This window comes from Porites lutea, chromosome 4 (assembly GCF_958299795.1).
Source record: "Porites lutea chromosome 4, jaPorLute2.1, whole genome shotgun sequence".
Classification (NCBI taxonomy): Eukaryota; Metazoa; Cnidaria; class Anthozoa; order Scleractinia; family Poritidae; genus Porites; species Porites lutea.
The window spans coordinates 300001-320796 of NC_133204.1; the positions used below are offsets into that span (position 1 = coordinate 300001).

At 38.8% G+C, this 20796-nt stretch overlaps 2 protein-coding genes and 1 pseudogene across 3 annotated transcripts in view; 1 reads left to right on the top strand and 2 right to left on the bottom strand.

Annotated features, from left to right (window-relative positions):
• The window catches only part of LOC140932777 (uncharacterized), a 5427-nt pseudogene extending 3808 nt beyond the window's left edge, over nucleotides 1–1619 (top strand).
• LOC140935076 (sodium-dependent neutral amino acid transporter B(0)AT1-like) overlaps nucleotides 1–7293 on the bottom strand; it is a 16513-nt gene extending 9220 nt beyond the window's left edge. For both annotated transcript variants that reach the window (XM_073384609.1, XM_073384611.1), the window contains exons 1-6: nucleotides 6985–7293; nucleotides 3994–4451; nucleotides 3526–3636; nucleotides 2967–3176; nucleotides 2221–2337; nucleotides 1730–1928 (exon numbers count right to left, since the gene is read on the bottom strand). In XM_073384609.1, the coding sequence (XP_073240710.1) occupies nucleotides 1730–1928; nucleotides 2221–2337; nucleotides 2967–3176; nucleotides 3526–3636; nucleotides 3994–4451; nucleotides 6985–7222 (1333 nt within the window). In that variant the 5' untranslated portion in view covers nucleotides 7223–7293. The remainder of the gene's footprint in view (nucleotides 1–1729; nucleotides 1929–2220; nucleotides 2338–2966; nucleotides 3177–3525; nucleotides 3637–3993; nucleotides 4452–6984) is intronic.
• A 2806-nt stretch (nucleotides 7294–10099) lies between these two features.
• LOC140935078 (sodium-dependent neutral amino acid transporter B(0)AT2-like) lies at nucleotides 10100–20197 on the bottom strand. The gene is made up of 10 exons (XM_073384613.1): nucleotides 20086–20197; nucleotides 19044–19344; nucleotides 17101–17558; nucleotides 16786–16896; nucleotides 15555–15764; nucleotides 14926–15042; nucleotides 13189–13387; nucleotides 12922–13081; nucleotides 12361–12523; nucleotides 10100–11151 (listed from the first exon to the last, which is right to left on the bottom strand). The coding sequence occupies exons 2-10, from the start codon at nucleotides 19297–19299 to the stop codon at nucleotides 10984–10986; spliced, it is 1842 nt and encodes a 613-aa protein (XP_073240714.1). The 5' UTR covers nucleotides 19300–19344; nucleotides 20086–20197; the 3' UTR covers nucleotides 10100–10983.
• Nucleotides 20198–20796: the final 599 nt, after the last annotated feature.

Below are 20796 nucleotides of genomic sequence, written 5' to 3' on the forward strand. Positions count from 1 at the left end.
TTCATTGCCATGAAATGTGTTTACATTGTTTTTTACTGTCAGTAGCCTGGTTTCAATTAGCCTTAATTTCATCTGATTGCTTCGAGTCGTTTTTTCAATCGGTTAAGGTGACTCGACCCAGTTTTTTTGGGGGGGTACCATCCTACTTTGAAGCTCTCTGGTATCCCCACCTTTACTTTTATCGTAAGTCTAACACATAGAATGGATAACATATAGATCAATCTACAATATAACATAAAATTTTTGGCGATCGGAGTAAATGTCACGTGGTTATAATGCCACGCCCCTTTGAGGTCTGAGTCGAAAATCTGCTGTTGCCGGCATTTTTTCGTGAAAATCTCTCGGCTACACATAGTGCGCATTAGTGCCTTGCGCTGAACAGAGTTTCACCAAAATCGCAAAGACCCAATTCGAGAAATTCAGCGGTTTCCAAATTTGGGTCATAATTTATGCGAAAATGATAAGCAAACTTTACACGGATTAAATCTAATAAACTATGAGATTCATCTCTTTATTTTGGGCATCGTTATAACAGATGGGTCCTTGCAAGTCAGCAAAACGCTTTAGGGCCTTGTAAATGCGCGCGATTTCGAGCAAAGCAAACATATAGAAATTATAGTTTTCGCTATTTGTTGACGTTTGTCAGCGTTTAAGAGTCCTTCTCACCAAAAAAGAATTTTCTTAAAAATTCGTAGTTTTTTTTCCTTCAAATTTTTTCAGGGCCATAATTGATTAACTAACTACCCGGACTCTTTCGCATAAATTATGACCCAAATTTGGAAACCGCTGAATTTCTCGAATTGGGTCTTTGCGATTTTGGTGAAACTCTGTTCAGCGCAAGGCACTAATGCGCACTATGTGTAGCCGAGAGATTTTCACGAAAAAATGCCGGCAACAGCAGATTTTCGACTCAGACCTCAAAGGGGCGTGGCATTATAACCACGTGACATTTACTCCGATCGCCAAAAATTTTATGTTATATTGTAGATTGATCTATATGTTATCCATTCTATGTGTTAGACTTACGATAAAAGTAAAGGTGGGGATACCAGAGAGCTTCAAAGTAGGATGGTACCACCCCAAAAAAACTGGGTCGAGTCACCTTAAGTATGGCTCGAGCGTTTGCCCCGGTCGTTTGCCGGCGGAAGTTCCATGGAAAAGGCATTAACAAATCACGTGACCATCCTCAATGGCGTAGTGGCTATGTGAGGTCGTGTCAGCCCGAAGGTACCGGGTTCAAATTCTGCTGAGGACCTTCTTTTTCCTTTCCTCCCTTTTTTTTTTCTTTTTTGTTTTGTCTTGTTTGCCTATTTGTTTTACTGTTTTTGTTTTGTTTTGTTTTTAAATATATACTTAAATAACTGTTACTAACTTAGTGCAATAAACAGCAAGAAAAGTATTGTGTTTCCAGAACAAGGATAGTATATTTATAATATGAATTTCTATCATTTCCTAACATTCACTGTGGGAAAACCAGAGGTGATAACTACTTGATTATTTTCTAAACAACGTACCCACGAGTGGACGATAGTCTTTCTTTGATTCATTCTTATTAGCTCTTCTATCTAAAGAGGCGGATCCAGTTATCAGTCAAGTTTAATTCACTTGGGAGTGCTTAAACTAAACTTCGGTTGAGTATTCGAGATATTTTTGGTTAATGCCACGCCCCGGTATTGTATTTCTCATTTTTAGCATACCCAATTAAAGTTTTCTAAGCTGGTCAACTAACCTGTGAGTATTTCCTTCCTCACTGAGAATAATTTCTGTTCGTATAAAGGATTAAGTACACCCTCCAACAGTCCAAACATACTGCCAAGACCGAGAGAAAGAAGCATACAAAAGAAAAGTACCGACCACAGAGGAGAGATTGGCAGCTTAAGTATGGCTTCAGTGAAGGCAATGAACGTCAGACCTGGACCTTGAAAGGACTTAAAAACGAAGTAAGTGTTCATATTGCTGAAAGAAGGTTTCTATATCGTTATTTTCCCTAACAACGTAAAAACCAAAACAACAGTGCAAATAAATGAATACAATATTAACGAAAAGCATGCAGATGAGTAGAAATTCTTACGGACTTCAGTTCTACTATCGACTAAACTGCGGCCACACCATGATACATGGTGTACTTTATTTTTTACCCTTGAAGTTCAGTCGGTTGAATTTGAAGGCTACTTGAAGAAACAACAAGTGAGTGGAACTGAGCCACTATGTACTTTATACCTTAGATAGCCAGTGTTCCAGATTGTGGCATTTCGTATCCAGTGTAACTCCAGTAGGAAGGCTTATGTTGTTCGTTCCGCCGTATAACGTCAAGCATTCGTCGTACGAGTTGCGAGCCTATGAAAAGTGATTATGAAAGAAAAGTTACGAATTTTCCTTATTGGAAAACGTGCCTGTTTAAAGCCATCCACAAGGCTGAAGATGGAAAGGTCGACCTTAAGTGGTAATCATATTTTTCTTATAGCAGTAAAAATGTACTGTAATTTAAAATATCGGATAACAGGGCTTTGGAGTCTGGCGTAAGAATGAATTCTGTTTATGGAGTTGTTTATTTTATAAACACCAATGAAATACCAGGCGATCTTTCGCGCGAAAACATGATATCTTCACATCCTGAAAATAACATGTTATCTTCACACGTGAAATTTCACCGTTGCTATGGCTACATAATAAATCGCGCCTTTCACAGGAAAAAACTGTAAAAAGTGAAATGGTTTGGTTTTTAAGCGGTGTTTAAATAATAAATAGAACATGACATGGCCGCTTTTAGATACGAAATTTCTCTTTGAGTGTTGAAAAAATCATTCACTCGTTCACTGCGCTCACAAGTAAAATATTTTTCAACACTCCCGCGTAGCCATGTAATATCCTCCATTTATTATTCAGTATTTAAAAATAAAAATTATAATCAACGTCATCATTGATTGACTGTTGTTGTATATTTGAACTATACGATTACGTCATACCTTGAACCCAAAAACAGAAAATACAACCACAGCAGCAAAAACTGACGTGAAGCTATCCGTCAAAGAGATAAATATGGCGTCTCGTTTGCAATTATTGTGAACTGGGTTGTAACTTGACATAGCGATCAGGGTTCCAAAACCAACACTTAATGAAAAAAACACTTGAGTTGCGGCCTCCAGCCAGACTGTAGGACTTGCCAAACTAGAAAACTGCATGAAAAACGTTAGTTGACATTACTGTAGTCTTGTGATCATATGGAAATAAGATACATTGAGATGCAAAACTGATGAGGGGATCTAGAAAAACTTTGAAAAAGGGGACCTGCCATCTTGGGCAGATGAAAAGAACGCAGACCTTCTATATGAATTAACACTATCAAGAATGAACGCGTGCAAATACCAAAAGGCACCATATTCGGGGGCGAGGGGGAGACTTAATTTTCCATTTTTTTTTTTCAGTGTCCAAAATGTAAAATGTCCACATCGCGAAAATGGCCGGTTCCTCACGCACGGTCCATATGAATTTCGATTAATGCACATCAGGATCAAGGCTGATTACCTGGGGCTTGAACATATGTATAATCCCATCAACTGAACCTTTTAAAGTAACCGCTCTTCCAAAGAAAACGGTCAGCACAATGTAGGGTAACGTGGCCGTTACGTAGACCGCCTAATAAAAGAGAAAGAGAGAAAAAGAGATTATACGGTATTATGAAAAACAACGTGGACTGAGTATTTATTGCACTAGACTTTCTAAAACTGAGTCCTCTGATTTTTTTCCTGGTTGGTTAGCGACTTGGCGTCGAGCGCTCGGTCACTACTCGACCTTACTGAAGTTTCCTTTGCTCACTTTTCGTCACTGAAGGTCGCGTCGATCGCTTTTAAGAACTTTTGAGAGGTCGACTTGTAGCAAGTATATTATTGCACATTAGTATTTTTTCTATCCAGAAGATATACTCAGAAAGCATTTGAAGAAGCATCGATTCATGTGAAAAGATGAATAATTTTGTTATTCCAACACTAATACCTTTCCAGCTGATCGAACTCCACGACTAATAAACAGGAACAAGACAATCCATGCCAGAAGGAGTACAAGACACAGATGCCACTGCAAATCACCAACATCTTCGATTGAGGCAGTGGCTCCAAGTGCGTTACTGTACCAAAAATACTGCGTCCGTCCTGCTAAGTTACACCCTACATTAACCGTACAGTTTGGAGCAAGCGGACATGAGGAGTATGGCAGAGGGTCTTGAAACGACATAAAAAGGTAGTAAAAACACCAGCCAATAATCATGTTGTAGTACATGGCGATGAATAGGCATACGATTATTGAAGCAAGTCCTACTCCACCTAAGTAGGGGTGAATCGCTTTCCATACACCAATGGGTCCCTGGCGAACGCTCTGACCAATTGCTAGTTCCAGGAAAAATAATGGAATACCAAGTAACACCAGGCTAATGAAATATGGGATCAGAAATGCACCTGAGGAATTCAAAGTCAATGAGATTTATTATAATTCTCGTCAGAAAAACTTTGTTATTTGTGCGCTAAGAAAAGCAAACTGTATTGCTTAATGCTCTAGCATATGGTATATTATATGCACGGAGAACTCGCAAAAAATTGCTTTCTTCACCAGAAGATAAACCCAAGACATTACGCACACTACGCTGATGAATATATTTGTTATAATTTATCTTCTGTTGTGTATTTTATAAAATTTTATTCTTTGTTTGATAAGAACCTGGGGGTAGAATCACTCATCACTGAGTTTTTAGTACGGACGTACAGGGTTGCATTTGTCCATATCCATAATATGAAGAGAATAGAAATTAGACACAACAAGAGCTTTAATTTATGCCTTTTATATGGTTAGAATAGACTACTGTAAGCCTTCTCTGATTCTCCTGCTAAGGCCCTGTTTACAAGGAGGGAGGGTAATACCCTAGCACTCGCATATTTCTTCTTTTTTCACACGACATGTTTACAAGGCAGGTAAGGTTACCCTAGCGCTAGGGTTCATTTAATTCTTCGTCTTCTTCGGCCTCCCAAGCTGCTTCATTTTTCTTCTTGCGTTCCTCTGACATGTATGCCTATTCCACAAGTCAGTTAGATAGCGCATATGATACTATTTCGCCTGTATAGCAATCACACCTCCACCAGATTTTCTTGAAAGACCATAGTCTTGTAAATCGCTGGCAATAGTCTTAGGTTTTTGTCGGTTTTCAGTGTACAGAAACTGTATGGGTGGCTCCCATCATCTTCGTTATATATCACACACTTTGCGGTCTCACTAGTGTCAGCCTTCTAAGCCCGTTTGGTGCCACAATCTACAACGTCCTGTCTTTCTCTTTCTCGTCTGCTTCAACATGTTTGTTTCTCCTTTCTTCTCCTTTCTCGTTGCCTTCGATAACAAACTCTTCGGAGGGCAGAGTATTCCAGAATGTAGGGGCTACCACGGAGAAAGATCTTGCACTGTATGTTCTCAAATTAAAACGCGGAATAAAAAGAAGATTTTTAGATGATGAGTAGCTGACGAGATGGAATGTAAGGTGTAAGTAGATCGCGCATTTACGAAGGTGTCAGATTGTCAAGAGCCATGTACGTGATAAGTAGAATTTTAAACATGATGCGGATGCGATAATTTATCGTAAGCCAGTGAAGATGTAACAAAATAGGTGTAATTTGTTCATGTTTTCTTGAAAGAGTGATGATACGAATAGCGGCATTCTGGAATTGCTGTAACTTTTTAATTTGGTAGTTCGATAGGTCATGGAGTAAAGAATTGCAATGATCCAATTTTGAAGATACAAATGCATCAACAAGTATTTCAGTAGTGTTCGATGACACGTACTTTCTTATATAGCTGATGTTACGGAGATGATGAAAAGATGATTTACAAATACTTGCAATATGTGCGTTCAAATGAAAATGATTGTCAAAAATGACACCAATATTTCTAGCATTCTGAGAGGAGCGGATGGTCTCATTGACGACAGAGAGTTCTTGAAGGATTGGTCTAAGTAGATTTTCAACAGAGATCACTAGCAATTCAGTCTTATCCTTGTTCAGTTTGAGACGGTTAACCAGCATCCAGGGATCAATCTCATGTACACAACGCTCAGTGTTAGACAAAAAAATCTGTTAAGAGTAGTTGTTTTTAAGGTTCTTGTACATTATAGATATTTTTATGCTTAAATTACTCGTTACATGTCAACATGAACATGAGCTGTTATTCCCTAGAAGTATAATCGCTCAAGTACCTGAGCAGGCGGAAGCCACGAGGAAACTTGTCGTCGATATTAAATATTTCGACTTTCGCATACGATAATATGTTATATGTTCTCTAGCTAGGTTAGCTGTTCTACTCCTTTTTTTTCTATACCTCACTCAAGTAAACTTGATCCACCTTGATTTATCAGTCGATATCAGTGTCTCATATTCAAATAATTAAAAAGTCAGAGAATCGAAAATTTCAATATTTATCATCGGAAGCTGTTACCGGCCTTTTGTTTATGTTCTTAAGATATAACGGGTAAAAATTTCATCCGATTATAAAATGTAAATTTTTTTTCATCATTGCGGCGGCCCCTTAATACGATAACCTTTAGAGTACTCGGCAGTTCTTTGACCCGCCTATTAATCTAGATTAGATTATGTTATCGAGGAGTAATGTCTTTGCTGTATAGAGGCTATATATATTAATGTACACCAGGGAGTCCACGTCTCTGGCAATTTATGATTCCTGATGATACTGAATTATTCTGATACATGTGCTATCTTGAATAAATAAACTCTTAATCTGTGGTGAATGAGCAACTTGAGTGCGAAAAGAGAAGAGAACCAAGCAGTCTATAGTGAAAGAGAAAATTGAATTTAAAGGTTGACTTACTATGTAGGTGAACATACTTTTAATACGTTAATAGCGCAGTTACAAACCACACTAGTCTATAACTACTGTCACGTGTATATTAGGAATATAATCGACATTTGTATCTGATTACAGCTACTGTCCTACCTCCTCCGTTTTTCTGGCACAAATAAGGAAATCTCCACAAGTTTCCAAACCCCACAGCAAAGCCAATAGTGGCGAGTATATAGTCTGCTTTATTAGCCCATGTTTGGCGTTCTGGAGTCTCCATATCGCTAACCGTGTCTCGCTCTGAAGAATCACATTTCGATTCGTCTGCTTCTATTTCTGTCATGGTTAGAGCCGTTGTAACCTGACTCATGTCGTTTCGTTTACCCCTCGGCATTTTCTCCTCTATGTTTTGAACTCGCGTACTATTCGAGAAAAACGGATGAATGAGTACAACAGCTAGCCTGAGGTTCCAGCGGACAAAAGCCGCGTTTAACAATATGAATGTAAATGAGTGAAAACCAAGTTTTTTACATTACAATAACGGGTTTGACGGGTACTTAAAACGGTTTGTTAGCCGACAGCTTGATACGAGAAATAGTTGTACTTCGAGGAGAAAGCATGCTGTTGAGCTTTTAGCTTTTGCCGCGTGTTAAAAAAAACAAGAAAACAAAAAACACAATTTTTGCCGAAATATACGGTGTCCATAAACATTTGCATTACGGAAAAGCGTTCCGAGTTTTAGTTCCAGAAATACGCCATGTGGGTAAATATTGCATCACCAAAAGAAAAGGCCCCCAACTAAAACAAATTTGTTAAATTGTGAGCACAAATATGCTTACATGCGTTTGCAATAGGAGCCGTGAACAAAAAGCTATAATACTGATCTAAACTCGAGATAGTCATTGCTATATATGTTTTTAATTAAAATGAACATCCGGTTTAAGAAGGGGATGAAATAGTGTCAGTTTCTCTCGAACAGTAATCGAAAACGTGTCAGACTGTGTAAATATAAAAACCTTATTTTAATTGTTTTTTGAGATTACATTATTTTTTTTACCGTAAGCGAGATAATAACTCAGAGCTTTTATTATGGAAGCGATGGATTACACCGACATAATCTTCAAAATTCTTCTCATTTCTTTCAAGGCTCTTTATGGACTTTCCTCAATGCCTGCTCAATTTTCCTACAAGGGGGGCAACATTCTCCACGAACCTTGCATCCCGCGCATGGTCAGTCAGTATTCGTTGGGCTCTAGATTTTTACCCGCGCCAGAATTCGGTCACGGTCATCAGTACCGGCTAACAAACACAGGGTATAGCCCTTGTACTCGGGCAAACCTAGATTAAAACTATAAAGGGTTTCTCGATATTTCAACAATGACACCAATACTAGCCTGTGTACAGAGGAAGGGGGACGTCTGTACACAGGCTACATCAATACCCATGGACAATAATTATAATACTAAAAGAAATATATGTTAAATATATCGATCAAATAGAGACTTTGATGTCTCCGCGACAAACTAGGTGACTATATACAAGCGTCAAGTCAAATCACTGGTTTATTGTCCCTTTTGCGGTCGGAAGACTGAATTGTAAGCGTGGCCGAGGATTCTAACTCGGGACTACCGAGAACAAAATCAAGCTATCGGTCAGGGTGGGACTTAATTGAACTCAAGGCCGCCGAATTGCAAGCCCATGCAGTGCTCTAACCGCTTGGCTAAGTTACCTCCTCTGACCCCTTCGAAAAGCTTCAAAGCGCACTCATCCCCACGCGAGCATAGGAAAGGGAAATTAGTGTAGAAATGTGCGGGTCGGAACTGGACCAGTAAAACTACCATCTGGCTTTTGTCTTCACAACTTAGATTCATCTCCGACTTGTTTGATTCGGGCGTTAAAAGGATTCAGTCCACTTGGCTGTAAAACAGGCTAAATTCCTTAATTGCTATCCCAGAAAGCCGCTTATAAGCTCCCCACCCCCGCCCCCCCTTCCCTCCCCTCAACCCAGTCAGTGTAGGCCCATCTACCTGCAAAACAAAAACTATAGTCTATTATAAGCCTCCTGTTACAACCCCCCCCCCCCCCCCCCACGATGCATTCGATTTATTGTGACATTTTGAATCTCAATTTAAAACCAGTAGTTGCCAATTAATTATCAATTCTTAATTATTTTGATTAGCACTGCTTTAACTTGTTTCGAATAGCTTTAACTATTCCTTGGCCTTTGCTCGGCTCTGAATGGGTGGCAGCATAGACAGAAGGAACCCAGCTCTCTCTCCGGGGTTATAACTAAACCGGAATGTGCTACCCATAATAATCACAAAGTCAACTCTGTAAATTGTATTGCGAACCTGGCTTCATATGTTTGTCAGTAAGTAAAAACTCCTTAACACTCCAACTCTTTCCTCAGGATGTCAACAACCAATTATACTTATCAAAGCCTTAGAAGCCAAGTGGCAAAGGCATTCCTTTAAATCAATTAAATCAGATCTACAGGAATTTGTTGTTATCATCATCAATTTTATGACGATTATCATAACATATATTGTTATGCTCAAGTTTCACAGTACGTGTGCGTGTTTTCTGTACTGGATAGGGAACTCCACTAGACGGGGTACTGCCAATCCTCTAAGCTTAGCAGATTAAAAATCTTCGCAGGATATATCCGGAGGCAAGAACAGCTGTCTCTTGCAGGGTGTAGCTGCGGCACTCGGCTTCAGAGCCTTATCGAGGTTGCTCTGTACACATCCCAGCGATCCAACAGTGAATGGAATAATTGTTACATATGTCCCCGTTTCTGCCCTCCATAACCTGGCGGAGAACTCTATGGCCAGATGGTCAACTTTCTCCTTGTTCTTGCTCTCTATTATTATTATTATTATTATTATTATTATTATTATTATTATTATTATTATTATTATTATTATTATTATTATTATTATTATTATTATTATTATTATTATTATTATTATTATTATTATTATTATTATTGAAGCCGATCACACTATCCACGGACTGTTCCATAAGATTATAAAGACCATCATAATTTAAAACAATTAACGACAAAAATAATAGTGTACAAGAATCCTGCTCTTCGTATTAGAATCAATGAAGAGTTTCTCTGGATATTTCAACAACAGTACACTTATGGACAATAATTCTAGTGAAAAAAAAATTGAAAATATATTAAATGTATCCGGATTTTGAGATTTTGCATCAATACCAAATTTAAATGGGTGCAACTTGTTTGTTTGTAACATTATAAGAAGTTTCATTTCCATTCACAGATGTACCATGATTTTGCTATGTAAAAAGAAGTAGATAGTCACTTATATTTACTAGAGAACTAAACCTCAAACGTTGCCCTGGGGATGTTGAGGTTTTTTAGTTGAACGATGCAATACAATATTCCTTGATATTACTATTTATTTTAATTAGAGTAGGGTAGCGAAGCCTGATATAATACAAAATTTACCCACTATAAATACTTGCAAACTCACGAATTAGTAACTAATTAAGGGCAAAAAAAGCGGGAAAATGAACGTATAGGAGCTCAAAAAGCCCTGTAATATTTGCACATTCAAAGCATGGCGGGTCCCTCTCTCAGAACTGATACTCGGACTTAAGACATGGAGGGCTCTTTTGGCGGTCTCTTATAGAAGTATATAGGAACATGCTTCACAAGAAAATATTTTATCTACTTTCCTTGACTCTGAGTACAACTATTTACATATCTTAGAATATAAAATGACGCCAGTACTTTCTAAGGGAGGTTTTGATGAAATACTGAAGTCTGACTCGCGATTCACCGTTTATTTATCCGGGGTATCACCAAGAAGGAGATGCTTCGTGGATGCTTCCCTGTGCAGACATGTCCATAGACCCTTTTCACGCACAGCCATGTTAAGTAAGTTATCCGACGGAGAATAAAAACCTTTGGTTTTACACGCCTAAATTAATCACTCCCAGGCTAGACGTGAAAAATGTTTTTATGCAAAATGGTAGCTAGTGCTTGATGTAATGGCAGTTGCTTTCTTTAAAGCAAGTTCAGAATGTACAGACTATTCGCCCGGTGCTTTCTGAATAATTTACCATTACACTGATGTTTAACTGCCACAAATACGCGCGAGATTTCAGTCTGAGATTTTAGACATTTTAAAGGAGCGTCCCTTCTACAATAGCCCCGTCTCCTTTCCTCTTTGTGGCAAATCTTTGACACAGCTTTACCAAGAACACCAAAGGTACAAAGATGCACGAGGCGAAGATTAGGAAAAAGATGATGGGATAACACCATGTCGGATATTTCACGCTTTCGACGTCACCCTAACGAAAAGAACAACAAATGCTTAGTATAAGGAGGTCTCCTGAGTCTGGTTGACTTCTTCTTGGACTGAAAAGGGCGGGTTGACTAGAAAATGAAAGATAGAACTCAAGGTAACAACTAGTCTCCTAATGAGCTCGGGCCGGCACCTTGGTGTGGTTGAGGCCTATCTTACTGTGGTATATTAGCTATTCACTTTAATTATTAAATTCCCTATAATTTGGAACATACTTCCTTTGTTTATTTACTAAACCATCCTACTAAACCATTCTACTAAAACTGAAAGCAAAACTGCCATCTACATAATAAGGTATTTAATCGTAGTGCTCCCATAGGAAATAGAACTTTGAATTCTGTTCTCTAACTGTCTTCCTCGTTCGTTAATGGCAGGCGAGGTGTGCTTCACAGAGAGCCCTGCTTCCTCTGTAGTCGACCCTATTTAGTTGAAATACTTGTCCCTTGCTAACAAGCAGCCTTAAGGGTTACTTGTAGAGAAAGGTAGTGCTAGCAAACTGTCCCTTGGACAAGACAATGCTAAAAATCAGTCTCAAGAATTTAAAGCAGTGTGTTGAAAAACTCATAATTTACTATTATAAAATAACTAAGATAGTACGCGCGCTCTGATTGGCCGAGAGGACTGTTTGCATGAGAGTATGTAAACATGGTTGTGGCGTCAAGATGTTTTCGTTTTCGCGCGCTAATCACGCAAGCACGAATTTGAAAAAGATTTCGACTTCAAAACTCGACAAGTTTACTTTATTTATCCATTCCTTCGTCGGCTGAAACTTGGAAAATCGTTACAAAGAAGGTATGTCGATTTTTTTTCGCTCAAGCTGACATTTTAAGCGAGAAAAGTCCGTATTTTGGAAAGCACCTTTTTGCAAAACATGAACTGATTACGCGTGCAAAACTTCGTGGACAAGACTTTGCGACTGGTAAGAATTTCTCTTTTAATCAGTGCCATACAAAGAGTTTTGCGTTTTCTCTCGAGAAAGTTATTTTGTAAAAGCAATAGAAAACTTTTTTCCTGTGTTTGCATATCCTGATATAAACACTCGAGGCGTTGGGAGAATTCTCGACAGTTATGCAAACCCTCGACTTCGTCTCGGGTGTGCATAACTGTCTCGAATTCTCCCAACCCCTCTCGTGTTTATATCAGGCTATGCAAACACGGAAAACGTTTTCTATTGCTTAAATACTGAATGACCCACCTTATTTGGTATCCAAGCTGAATACGTCATTGGATCGATTCCCATGTTGACCAAACTGGCGACAAAAATCACCAGGACTATCAAAGGTGACACAAACCGCCATGTAATTTGCCAGTACAACCCAGGCCGTGATCGAATCATGTACTCTATATCATCCTCAAACCTGTGTGTAAAAAAATATAGAAAATGAGCTCAAATTGTACAGCTATATGAACTGAATTATTAGCCCACACACAGCAGGAACTAAACCCACCTTCTGCACTTTAGAACAACTAATGGCATTCCACTCCACTTGACTGGGATACAGTTCAGGAGCCGACCAATACCCATGGTCAGCATAGTAAATAAGAATTAGGACAGTACCACCCATCATGTCATCATGCCATCATGTATGTATGTATGTATGTATGTATGTCTAAGTAGCTGGACCGTATACGCACTATCGCGCGCACGCTCTTCAATGGGTTCTTTTTACACAAAAACTCTTCAGTATGTAAATTTTCAGATAGCAAAACTTAAACTAACTCTTAAGTATTCCTAAGAAGCGCAAACGTCACGTACCTTTTAGCACCGTACACCCATGAAACTCCAATAAGTTCAAAGAAGCAGATAAACAGAAGCGGAAGTGTTGCTGTATAACTGTCAAACATCTGTAACCAGTACTCCCCGGACGTCTGACAGAACAGAAGGCCCACGGCCATGCATATAAAACACGTGAAAGCTAAAGGACGAAAGAAAGAAAGAGTGTGTTGAATATACTCGTCACATGCGTTTGAAATTGAAAATACTGGAAATGAAAAACTGACTAACTGATCTCAATAAACTAACCTGTGAGTATTTCCTTCCTCACTGAGAATATTTTCTGTTCGTATAAAGGATTAAGTACACCCTCCAACAGTCCAAACATACTGCCAAGACCGAGAGAAAGAAGCATACAAAAGAAAAGTACCGACCACAGAGGAGAGATTGGCAGCTTAAGTATGGCTTCAGTGAAGGCAATGAACGTCAGACCGGGACCTTGAAAGGTCTAAGTAATGTAGAAAAAAGACTATTATTAGTCAAGTTTTTTTTATCTTCTTCCAAGCTGAAAGGGTCTGGGTCGGGCTATTTTTTAAATTTTAACGAGCTATCAATTTTTCTGCACACCAATTGAATTCCAAAAATAATGGTCTAGTTTTCTTTATTCAAGAAGATAATTAAACATTGAAATCGTTTCCTTTTTCCCTGTTACAACGGATGGCAAGGCTGGACATGGATCTTGAAACTTCAATAAGTCGGCCAACCTTTTTCAAGTTTTAATGCTATGCCTACAAAAATCACCAAAAAACCTATTATGGCTTGTGCTAAACAATGAAATTACTTTGATATCTTCTTCATAACTCTACAGTCTGAGTATTTTGAGTATGGATGAAGACACTAAGTAAGTTATAATGTCTTCACCACCGCAGAATTGACCTAAAACAGCAATCCAGCAATAGCCTTTAAAATTTACCATCTTTTTATATTTATTGTCATACAGTACAATTTACAGTTACATGTATTGGGTCGGTAAAAACCGTTAGGTTATCATACCAACCGTAAAAATATAAACAAACAAATAAATAAATGAATAAAAATAAGTAAATGAATTTCGACATTGCTGTTGAAAGCAGTTTACTGGAGGATTGTCACATTTGAAGTTGAGCTCGCCTTGTTCCTGTATGGCTTTCCCCCAGGCCTGTACGGTCAATTGATTTCGGTGACATTCTAAGACCGAGGACAGGCGCCTCATATCACGCGACCCATCTGAAACGCATTGACCGCGTGGAGACGATTTTGAGGCCCAAGTAACTACTACTACTAATGAGGAAAGTACGAGAATTGTCTCTTCGCAGCTCATGCAATTGATAGAGCCACCCGACCACTGGGAAGACAAGCGTACATAAACTCACATATATACCCCAAATTTTTATGACTACCTTATTATAGGAAATTAACGCTCCATGAAATTAACGCGAATCGTTAAAATTCGCGTTAATTTAAGTCGCGTTAATTTTGTTGAGCGTTAATTTCCCGATGTTAATTAACTGCAGCTTTAGTTTCCGCGCTCTTAATTTCCAGTATTTTAACCCAAATTTTGGAACCTGTCCAGACATTCTTGACACCTAAAAACAATTAACTACAAGCTTTCTTTCTTTCCATTTGCCCTTTATTTTTCATCTTTCACAAAAGCTAAGGCGAAGGTTTACAATATTTCGAGTTCATCTTCATCGTTGTCGCTGTCAGAAGTAATGTCAGCTCAGTTTTGTTCAGTTTTGAATTTTTCTGCATCCAGTGTTGAAATAAATTTGTTCCAGTTGTCACCACCAACTGTGTCTTAATCGCGTTGATTTCCTTTATTATGAAACTCTACCTCCTCTTTCGCGTTAATTTTCTTTATTCGAAAGTCGTTTTCCATTAAATTCGCGTTAATTTAAGTCGCGGTAATTTCCAATACCTTAATTTCATGGAGCGTTAATTTCCTATAATAAGGTAATGTAACACAATCCCAGTGTCATTTTTTTATATACAGCGGTATATACCCACCTTGGAGAGCCAGTAATCCATTGTGTGGCATTTTTGCTCCAGTGTCATTCCAGGTGGAAGGTTTGTGTTGTTTACTCCGCCGTACACTGCTAAGCAGTCTTCATATGAATTGTGGGCCTGTTGGTAAGAAAGGAAGATTCAGTTGTAACCTGTAGAACAAGTAATTTGCTCTTATTAGAATTGACATAAATTAATATTTTGCCTGCACGAAACTGGGTTCGAATGTTGCGCGCGAGGTATCGCGGTTCGATGATTTGAAATAGTTACCGATTTTCTATTTGTGTCAACCTCAACTTTGTAAATGCAGAGAACCAAATGACCACAAATAGTACTGTGCAACGGTTCTGTCAATAATTATTTGTATGAATGGCCGCTAAACTATACATAACAGTTCTTTTTATTATTTATTCATCTTTGAAGATGAAAAGGTTCAGCAATCAAATTGGTGAATTTGAAGCGTTACTAGAAGGTTCAATTCCAGAGTGCCTTGTATGGGGTTTAGTCAAGTATGGTCGCTTTTTTTGAATTGACATAGCAGTCGACATCAGGTAGAAAGAACTTTACCTTACAAAATTTTATTGACAATTGTTCGTCAACATGGGACCGTTAACAAAATTCTGTGCTTTTACCTTAAAACCAAGTACAGCGAACACCACTGAAGATGTGAGAATTGACGTAAAACTGTCACTTAAAGAAACAAATAAGGCATCTCGCCGACAATTATTATGAATTGGGTTGTAACTCGACATCGCAATGAGCGAGCCAAAACCAACACCAACTGAAAAAAACACTTGTGTAGCCGCCTCCAACCAAACTTCACCACTTGCCAGTCTGGAAAACTAGATTTAAATAACAAGAAATTAGTTTGAACGAGTGGTCTTAAAAAGGGGCAGTCTATCAAAGTTTGAGGAGCAACATTGTATTCTGGTGTAGTGTTAACTGTTAACTGTGTTGAGTTCCGAAAAAGAAACAACAACAACGACAAAAAAACACAAACATAAAATTGCAAATTTTTGGAAACAGTGCAGGAGCTGGTGGCTTGTGACACATAGTTTGCAAAACCAACAAGACGAAGTTATGACTTGTATAGGCAACTTGATAGTCTAAGCAACTTCAACGTGACCTCAACACGTTACAGAAATGGAGTGAAAATTGGCAACTTCGTTTTCACCTTGACAAATGTGAGGTTCTACGTGTTACCCATGCGAGAGATCATACTAGCTATCCTTACAAGCTCTCTGGTTGTACGCTTCAGTCTGTCACCGAAACGGTTGATTTGGGGGGTCTCATTGACTTCTAATCTATCCTGGAACACCCAAACGCAGAAAGTTGTAAATAAAGCCAAAGATTGTGGGTTTCCTTAAAAGGAATGTTGGTCCATTGAACAAGGAAGTCTTTGCTCGTCTCCACAAGGCCTTGGTTACTCAATGGCCACAACTGTAATGATTATTTTGAATCCAACTGTTATGGTAAAACAAGATCAAACCATTCATTTAAATTAAGACAGCCATTAGCTAGAGTAAATTGTTTTTTGCACTCATTCTTTGTTAGAATTATTAAACAGTGGAACGCTCTTCCTAAAGAGATTGTGCACGAACAGGATTTCAGCATTTTTCGAAAGTAAACTTAGAAAGTATTGTGAAATTTTGCAAATTTTTTTTAGCCCTTTCTTAATGATTTTTAAATTTTACATCGTAGCGTATTTATTTTATATTTTATGTAGGGAGCATCCTCGATAGGGATAACCTCTGACGTTTCCTTTTATGTATTCTTACATAATAAATATTTGATTATGATTATTATATAAAACTAAAAACTAATCACTTCTGGATATTATAGCTAAGTTAAATGCTCTTTTACCTCGGGCTTGAACATGTGTATAATGCCGTCAGTGGATCCCTTTAAAGTAACACCTCTTCCAAGGAATATAGCTAACACCACGTAGGGCAACAAGGCAGTTACATATACGGCCTAAATGTTCAGAGAAACACAGAGGAGAAGTTAGGCGCTTTGTCAAGTGCAGAGGCCTGTTGTTTGGCTCAGTAGCCTTTGGGGCATGCGCAGGTGTTGAGAGGGATATGGGAGGAAGGGAAAAGGAACTGGGGAGAGAGAAAAAGGGCAGGCGCCCTCTTCCTTTTCCCTTTTTCTCCCTCAAAAATCAAATTATCAACTTACCTTCCCTGCCGACTGGACACCACGATTAACGAATAAATACAATACAATCCATGCCAAGCCAAGCACGAGGCAAAGATGCCATTGGAAAACACCTATGTCCTCAATGGACGATGACGCTCCGATTGCCTTGTTATACCAGAAATACTGAGTTCTTCCTGCAACCTGGCACTCCATATTGACGCTGCAGTTTAGTCCCAGGGGACACGAAGAGTAAGGCAATGGATCTTGAAACGATGCAAAGAAATAATAGAAGCACCATCCAAGGATAACATTGTAGTACATACATACTAAAAGGCACACAATTGCAGAAGCAATCCCAACACCACCCAGGTAAGGGTGAATAGTCTTCCAAACACCGATAGGTCCTTTCCGGATGCGTTGGCCAATGGCAAGTTCAAGAAAGAACAATGGGATGCCTAACAACACCAGGCTGATCAAATATGGGATCAGAAATGCTCCTAAAAAGGGAAGGTCATGTAGAGAGCAAAGTTAGTCCATCCGATAATGGGAGATTGACATAAATCAGATACACACTGCACCAACTGCATCGAAAGGAATCGACTTTTAAAAATATAATACTACTATAGAAATAGCACAAGCGCCGAGAAACAACGACTTGTCTTAGCTTACACTTTTGTGTATCAGACTCAAGCTTGTTTTTATGCTCTATGCTGAAATTTGAATGCCATTACATGAGGTTTTTTTTTTCACTCGTTTGTCTGGGTTGAAATTTCTAGTCAGGACTGTGATAACTTTCTTTATATCAAATCGCAAACGTCTTTTAAAGGTCGCTAGCCTGCGTTCAGTATCAAGTTCGTAATTTTGTAACGTTCGCTGGAGAAACTACTGCCCATGAGGTAACAGGTTGTATAGGTCTCTTGTCACTAAGGCTATGCTCACACTCTACCACTGGGATAGCGTTTGCGCCGCCACCAAAATCAAACCGGATGACAGGGCTTCTGGAGCCCGTTTCTCGAAAGTCCCGATAATTAATGGGCCCGGTAAGCTGTCGCCGTTTACATTAAAGATCGAGGTTTCAATAGTTTTGCATCTAACATCTAAAACTGTCAGTTAATGAAACAAAATGGAGTAGCTTGATAGCTAGGACCCGCGCTCTTATCCTTTATATTACGATTTGAATATTTGATTTCGGGCCCGTAAAGTTACCGGGACTTTCGAAAAACGGGCCCCTGTTCGACGCCATTTCTATGACAGAGTGAAGCTGCGCCAAGCCGATCTTGAAAGTGGAGCGTCACATATCGGATAAGTTTTCTGCCATACTTTAGTGCAGTCAGTGTAAACACCTATTCCGACCTGGAAGTAAATAAGTAGGAGCAAGGACTGGAACCTACTGAGACGGAAGTAAACATTTAGGAGAGAGGACTGGAATTTAGTAAACCAGATCCTCTCAGCCAACCGCGCCGGCAAGATGCATGTTAAATGTGTGTGAACCTCTTGTACCCGGCGTCTCGCCCCGCCTCGCACCACGCCGCGCCCTTGCTGTTCACACTACACCGGATAGCCTGAAATGAAATGCCCCTAAAATTCATTTTATTGAATGAAATGAAGGTTTACACTACTAATTACATTTTAATGAGCCTCTGTTTTGAAAACAACGAAAGTTAGTTCAGAAGCCAAATTGTGACATTTTCCAAATAGATGAATGCGTTTTCTTTAGACGTGTTATTCAGGCAACCCGTATTGGAGCTGATTAGCGTATAAAACAGATCTTTTTACCACAAGCAAACTTCTACTAGCTTCTCCGGCGCAGGCGACAAAGTCATTCTATGCAAATTTCCTTAACTTAATAAGTATTGTTAAGGCGGGAACCAGTTTCAAAAACGTAAACTATATTTACATAATTTTTGTTTGAAAGAAAGGCCTTTTCTTAATTTTCATTTGGGCTTTTTATGAAGGATATTTTAGTGCATACTCTCTCTTACCTCCTCCGTTCTTCTGGCATAAGTAAGGAAACCTCCAAAAATTTCCAAACCCAACAGAGTATCCCAACATTGCCAATATATATTCGCCTTTTGTATTCCAGGTATTGCGGCGGCCATCTTCAAGCTCATTTTCTACATCATTGTCAGGTGTTCCGTAAGAATTGTTCTTGTCTCTTAAATCCGCCTTCTCCTCGTCATCGTTTTCCTTGATGAGCTCCAGAGATACCTGGTCATCTTTGGCATCTTTTCGTGACATCGCTTAGCCGAGTTACTGCAATGAACTGCGCTCACGACTGGGTCCCTTTGAAACCAACGTACATAAAAACAGTTACATTCAGCTGTGTTGCGGAAGAGAACTTTGTGTAAACGATATCCTTACCTTTTTTCTTTGCTGAGAAATGAAATTTAGTGTCTATTCTAAGTAAAAGCCTCGGAGGTTAATTTAGCATTTGTTTTGCGCTCGCACAGCGTTCTAGTAGTCACCCACTGATAATCAAGTCACGCATCATGTAACAGCAGCTTCAGTGTTTGCATATTTAGAGCTTTGAAAATTAAGACTTACGTAAATGTTGTGATTATTAAACCACTTAACGAAATATCTGCATAGCTTTTTGATATTAATTTCAAGGATGTAAGCTGAAATCATAGTCACAAGAATCAACTTGTAGTTTCACCCGGCTGTAGTGATAACCGTTTTTATGGATTGTTACAAACGGGTCATAGCTTTACTCATTTGAGAGTAACCAAATGAGGAATACAAGTCTAGGAAACCCTAAATTAGTATTAAAGATTGTAGAAACCGTCAACAGATCCTAAGAAAATTTCCGTGATCGAAATCAATGCAAACTAATCCAAAACAGATATGTTAATCTGATGCATAAAACCCTGTGAGCGTCCTATTCTTCGATCGAGTGTCCTTGTTCGGAAATAAACAACTTAACATGTATCTATAAGTCCTGAGAATTCTGTCTTCCGCTAGGAAGCTAAAGGTTTTTGATGCTGTCAAAATGAAGCCGCCTAAAACACATAATATACTCCTTACCTTGTAGCACAGTCGTCTTTTTGAGGCACAGGGAAGTTAGGGTCATTACCATAAAATTAAAAACACTGCTCCAAAACCAGTTTATCCTGCCAATCATGTTCAACCATAATATATTAAAATGTTTACTCTTTGCCATTTGGATTTACTCCCTGCGCTCACCGCAACAAGGCTTACAGAGTGGAAAGTAAGTTGATCAGTCACAATATTTGCCCGGCGATGAATGTTACTTTAACATGCGACTGAAAACTGCAGAAAAAGTTAAACTTGTCTCAAAATTTGAAGCGGGGGGTGGGGGTGGGAGGAAGCAGAGTCCTCTTTCTCCCTGCTAGTATAGCAACAATATTAAAACAATATGAGAGCTAAGTACACATGAATGGCCATTTTACATGTAATAGAGAGAAAAACTTTTGCTAACTGAGTTAACCTCAACGGAAGGAAGAAAACAACAGTTCGAAATAGTGATAATAACAAATTATTTGATGTCCAGTATTAAAAAAACTGCTCTTATTCAAAGTTTGAAACGCGCTATTCTTTCTTCTATTCTATTCTAACAGTGACAAAACAGTTTCGCCGTTCGTGGCTCTTCTACGATTGAGTTTTCCTTAACTTATTTGTTTTGGCAACATTTGTTTCACTCATTTAATAATGCATTACCGCAAAAATAAAATAAAACCGCCGACAAGTATATTTCCATTGAACTCAGACTGTGTG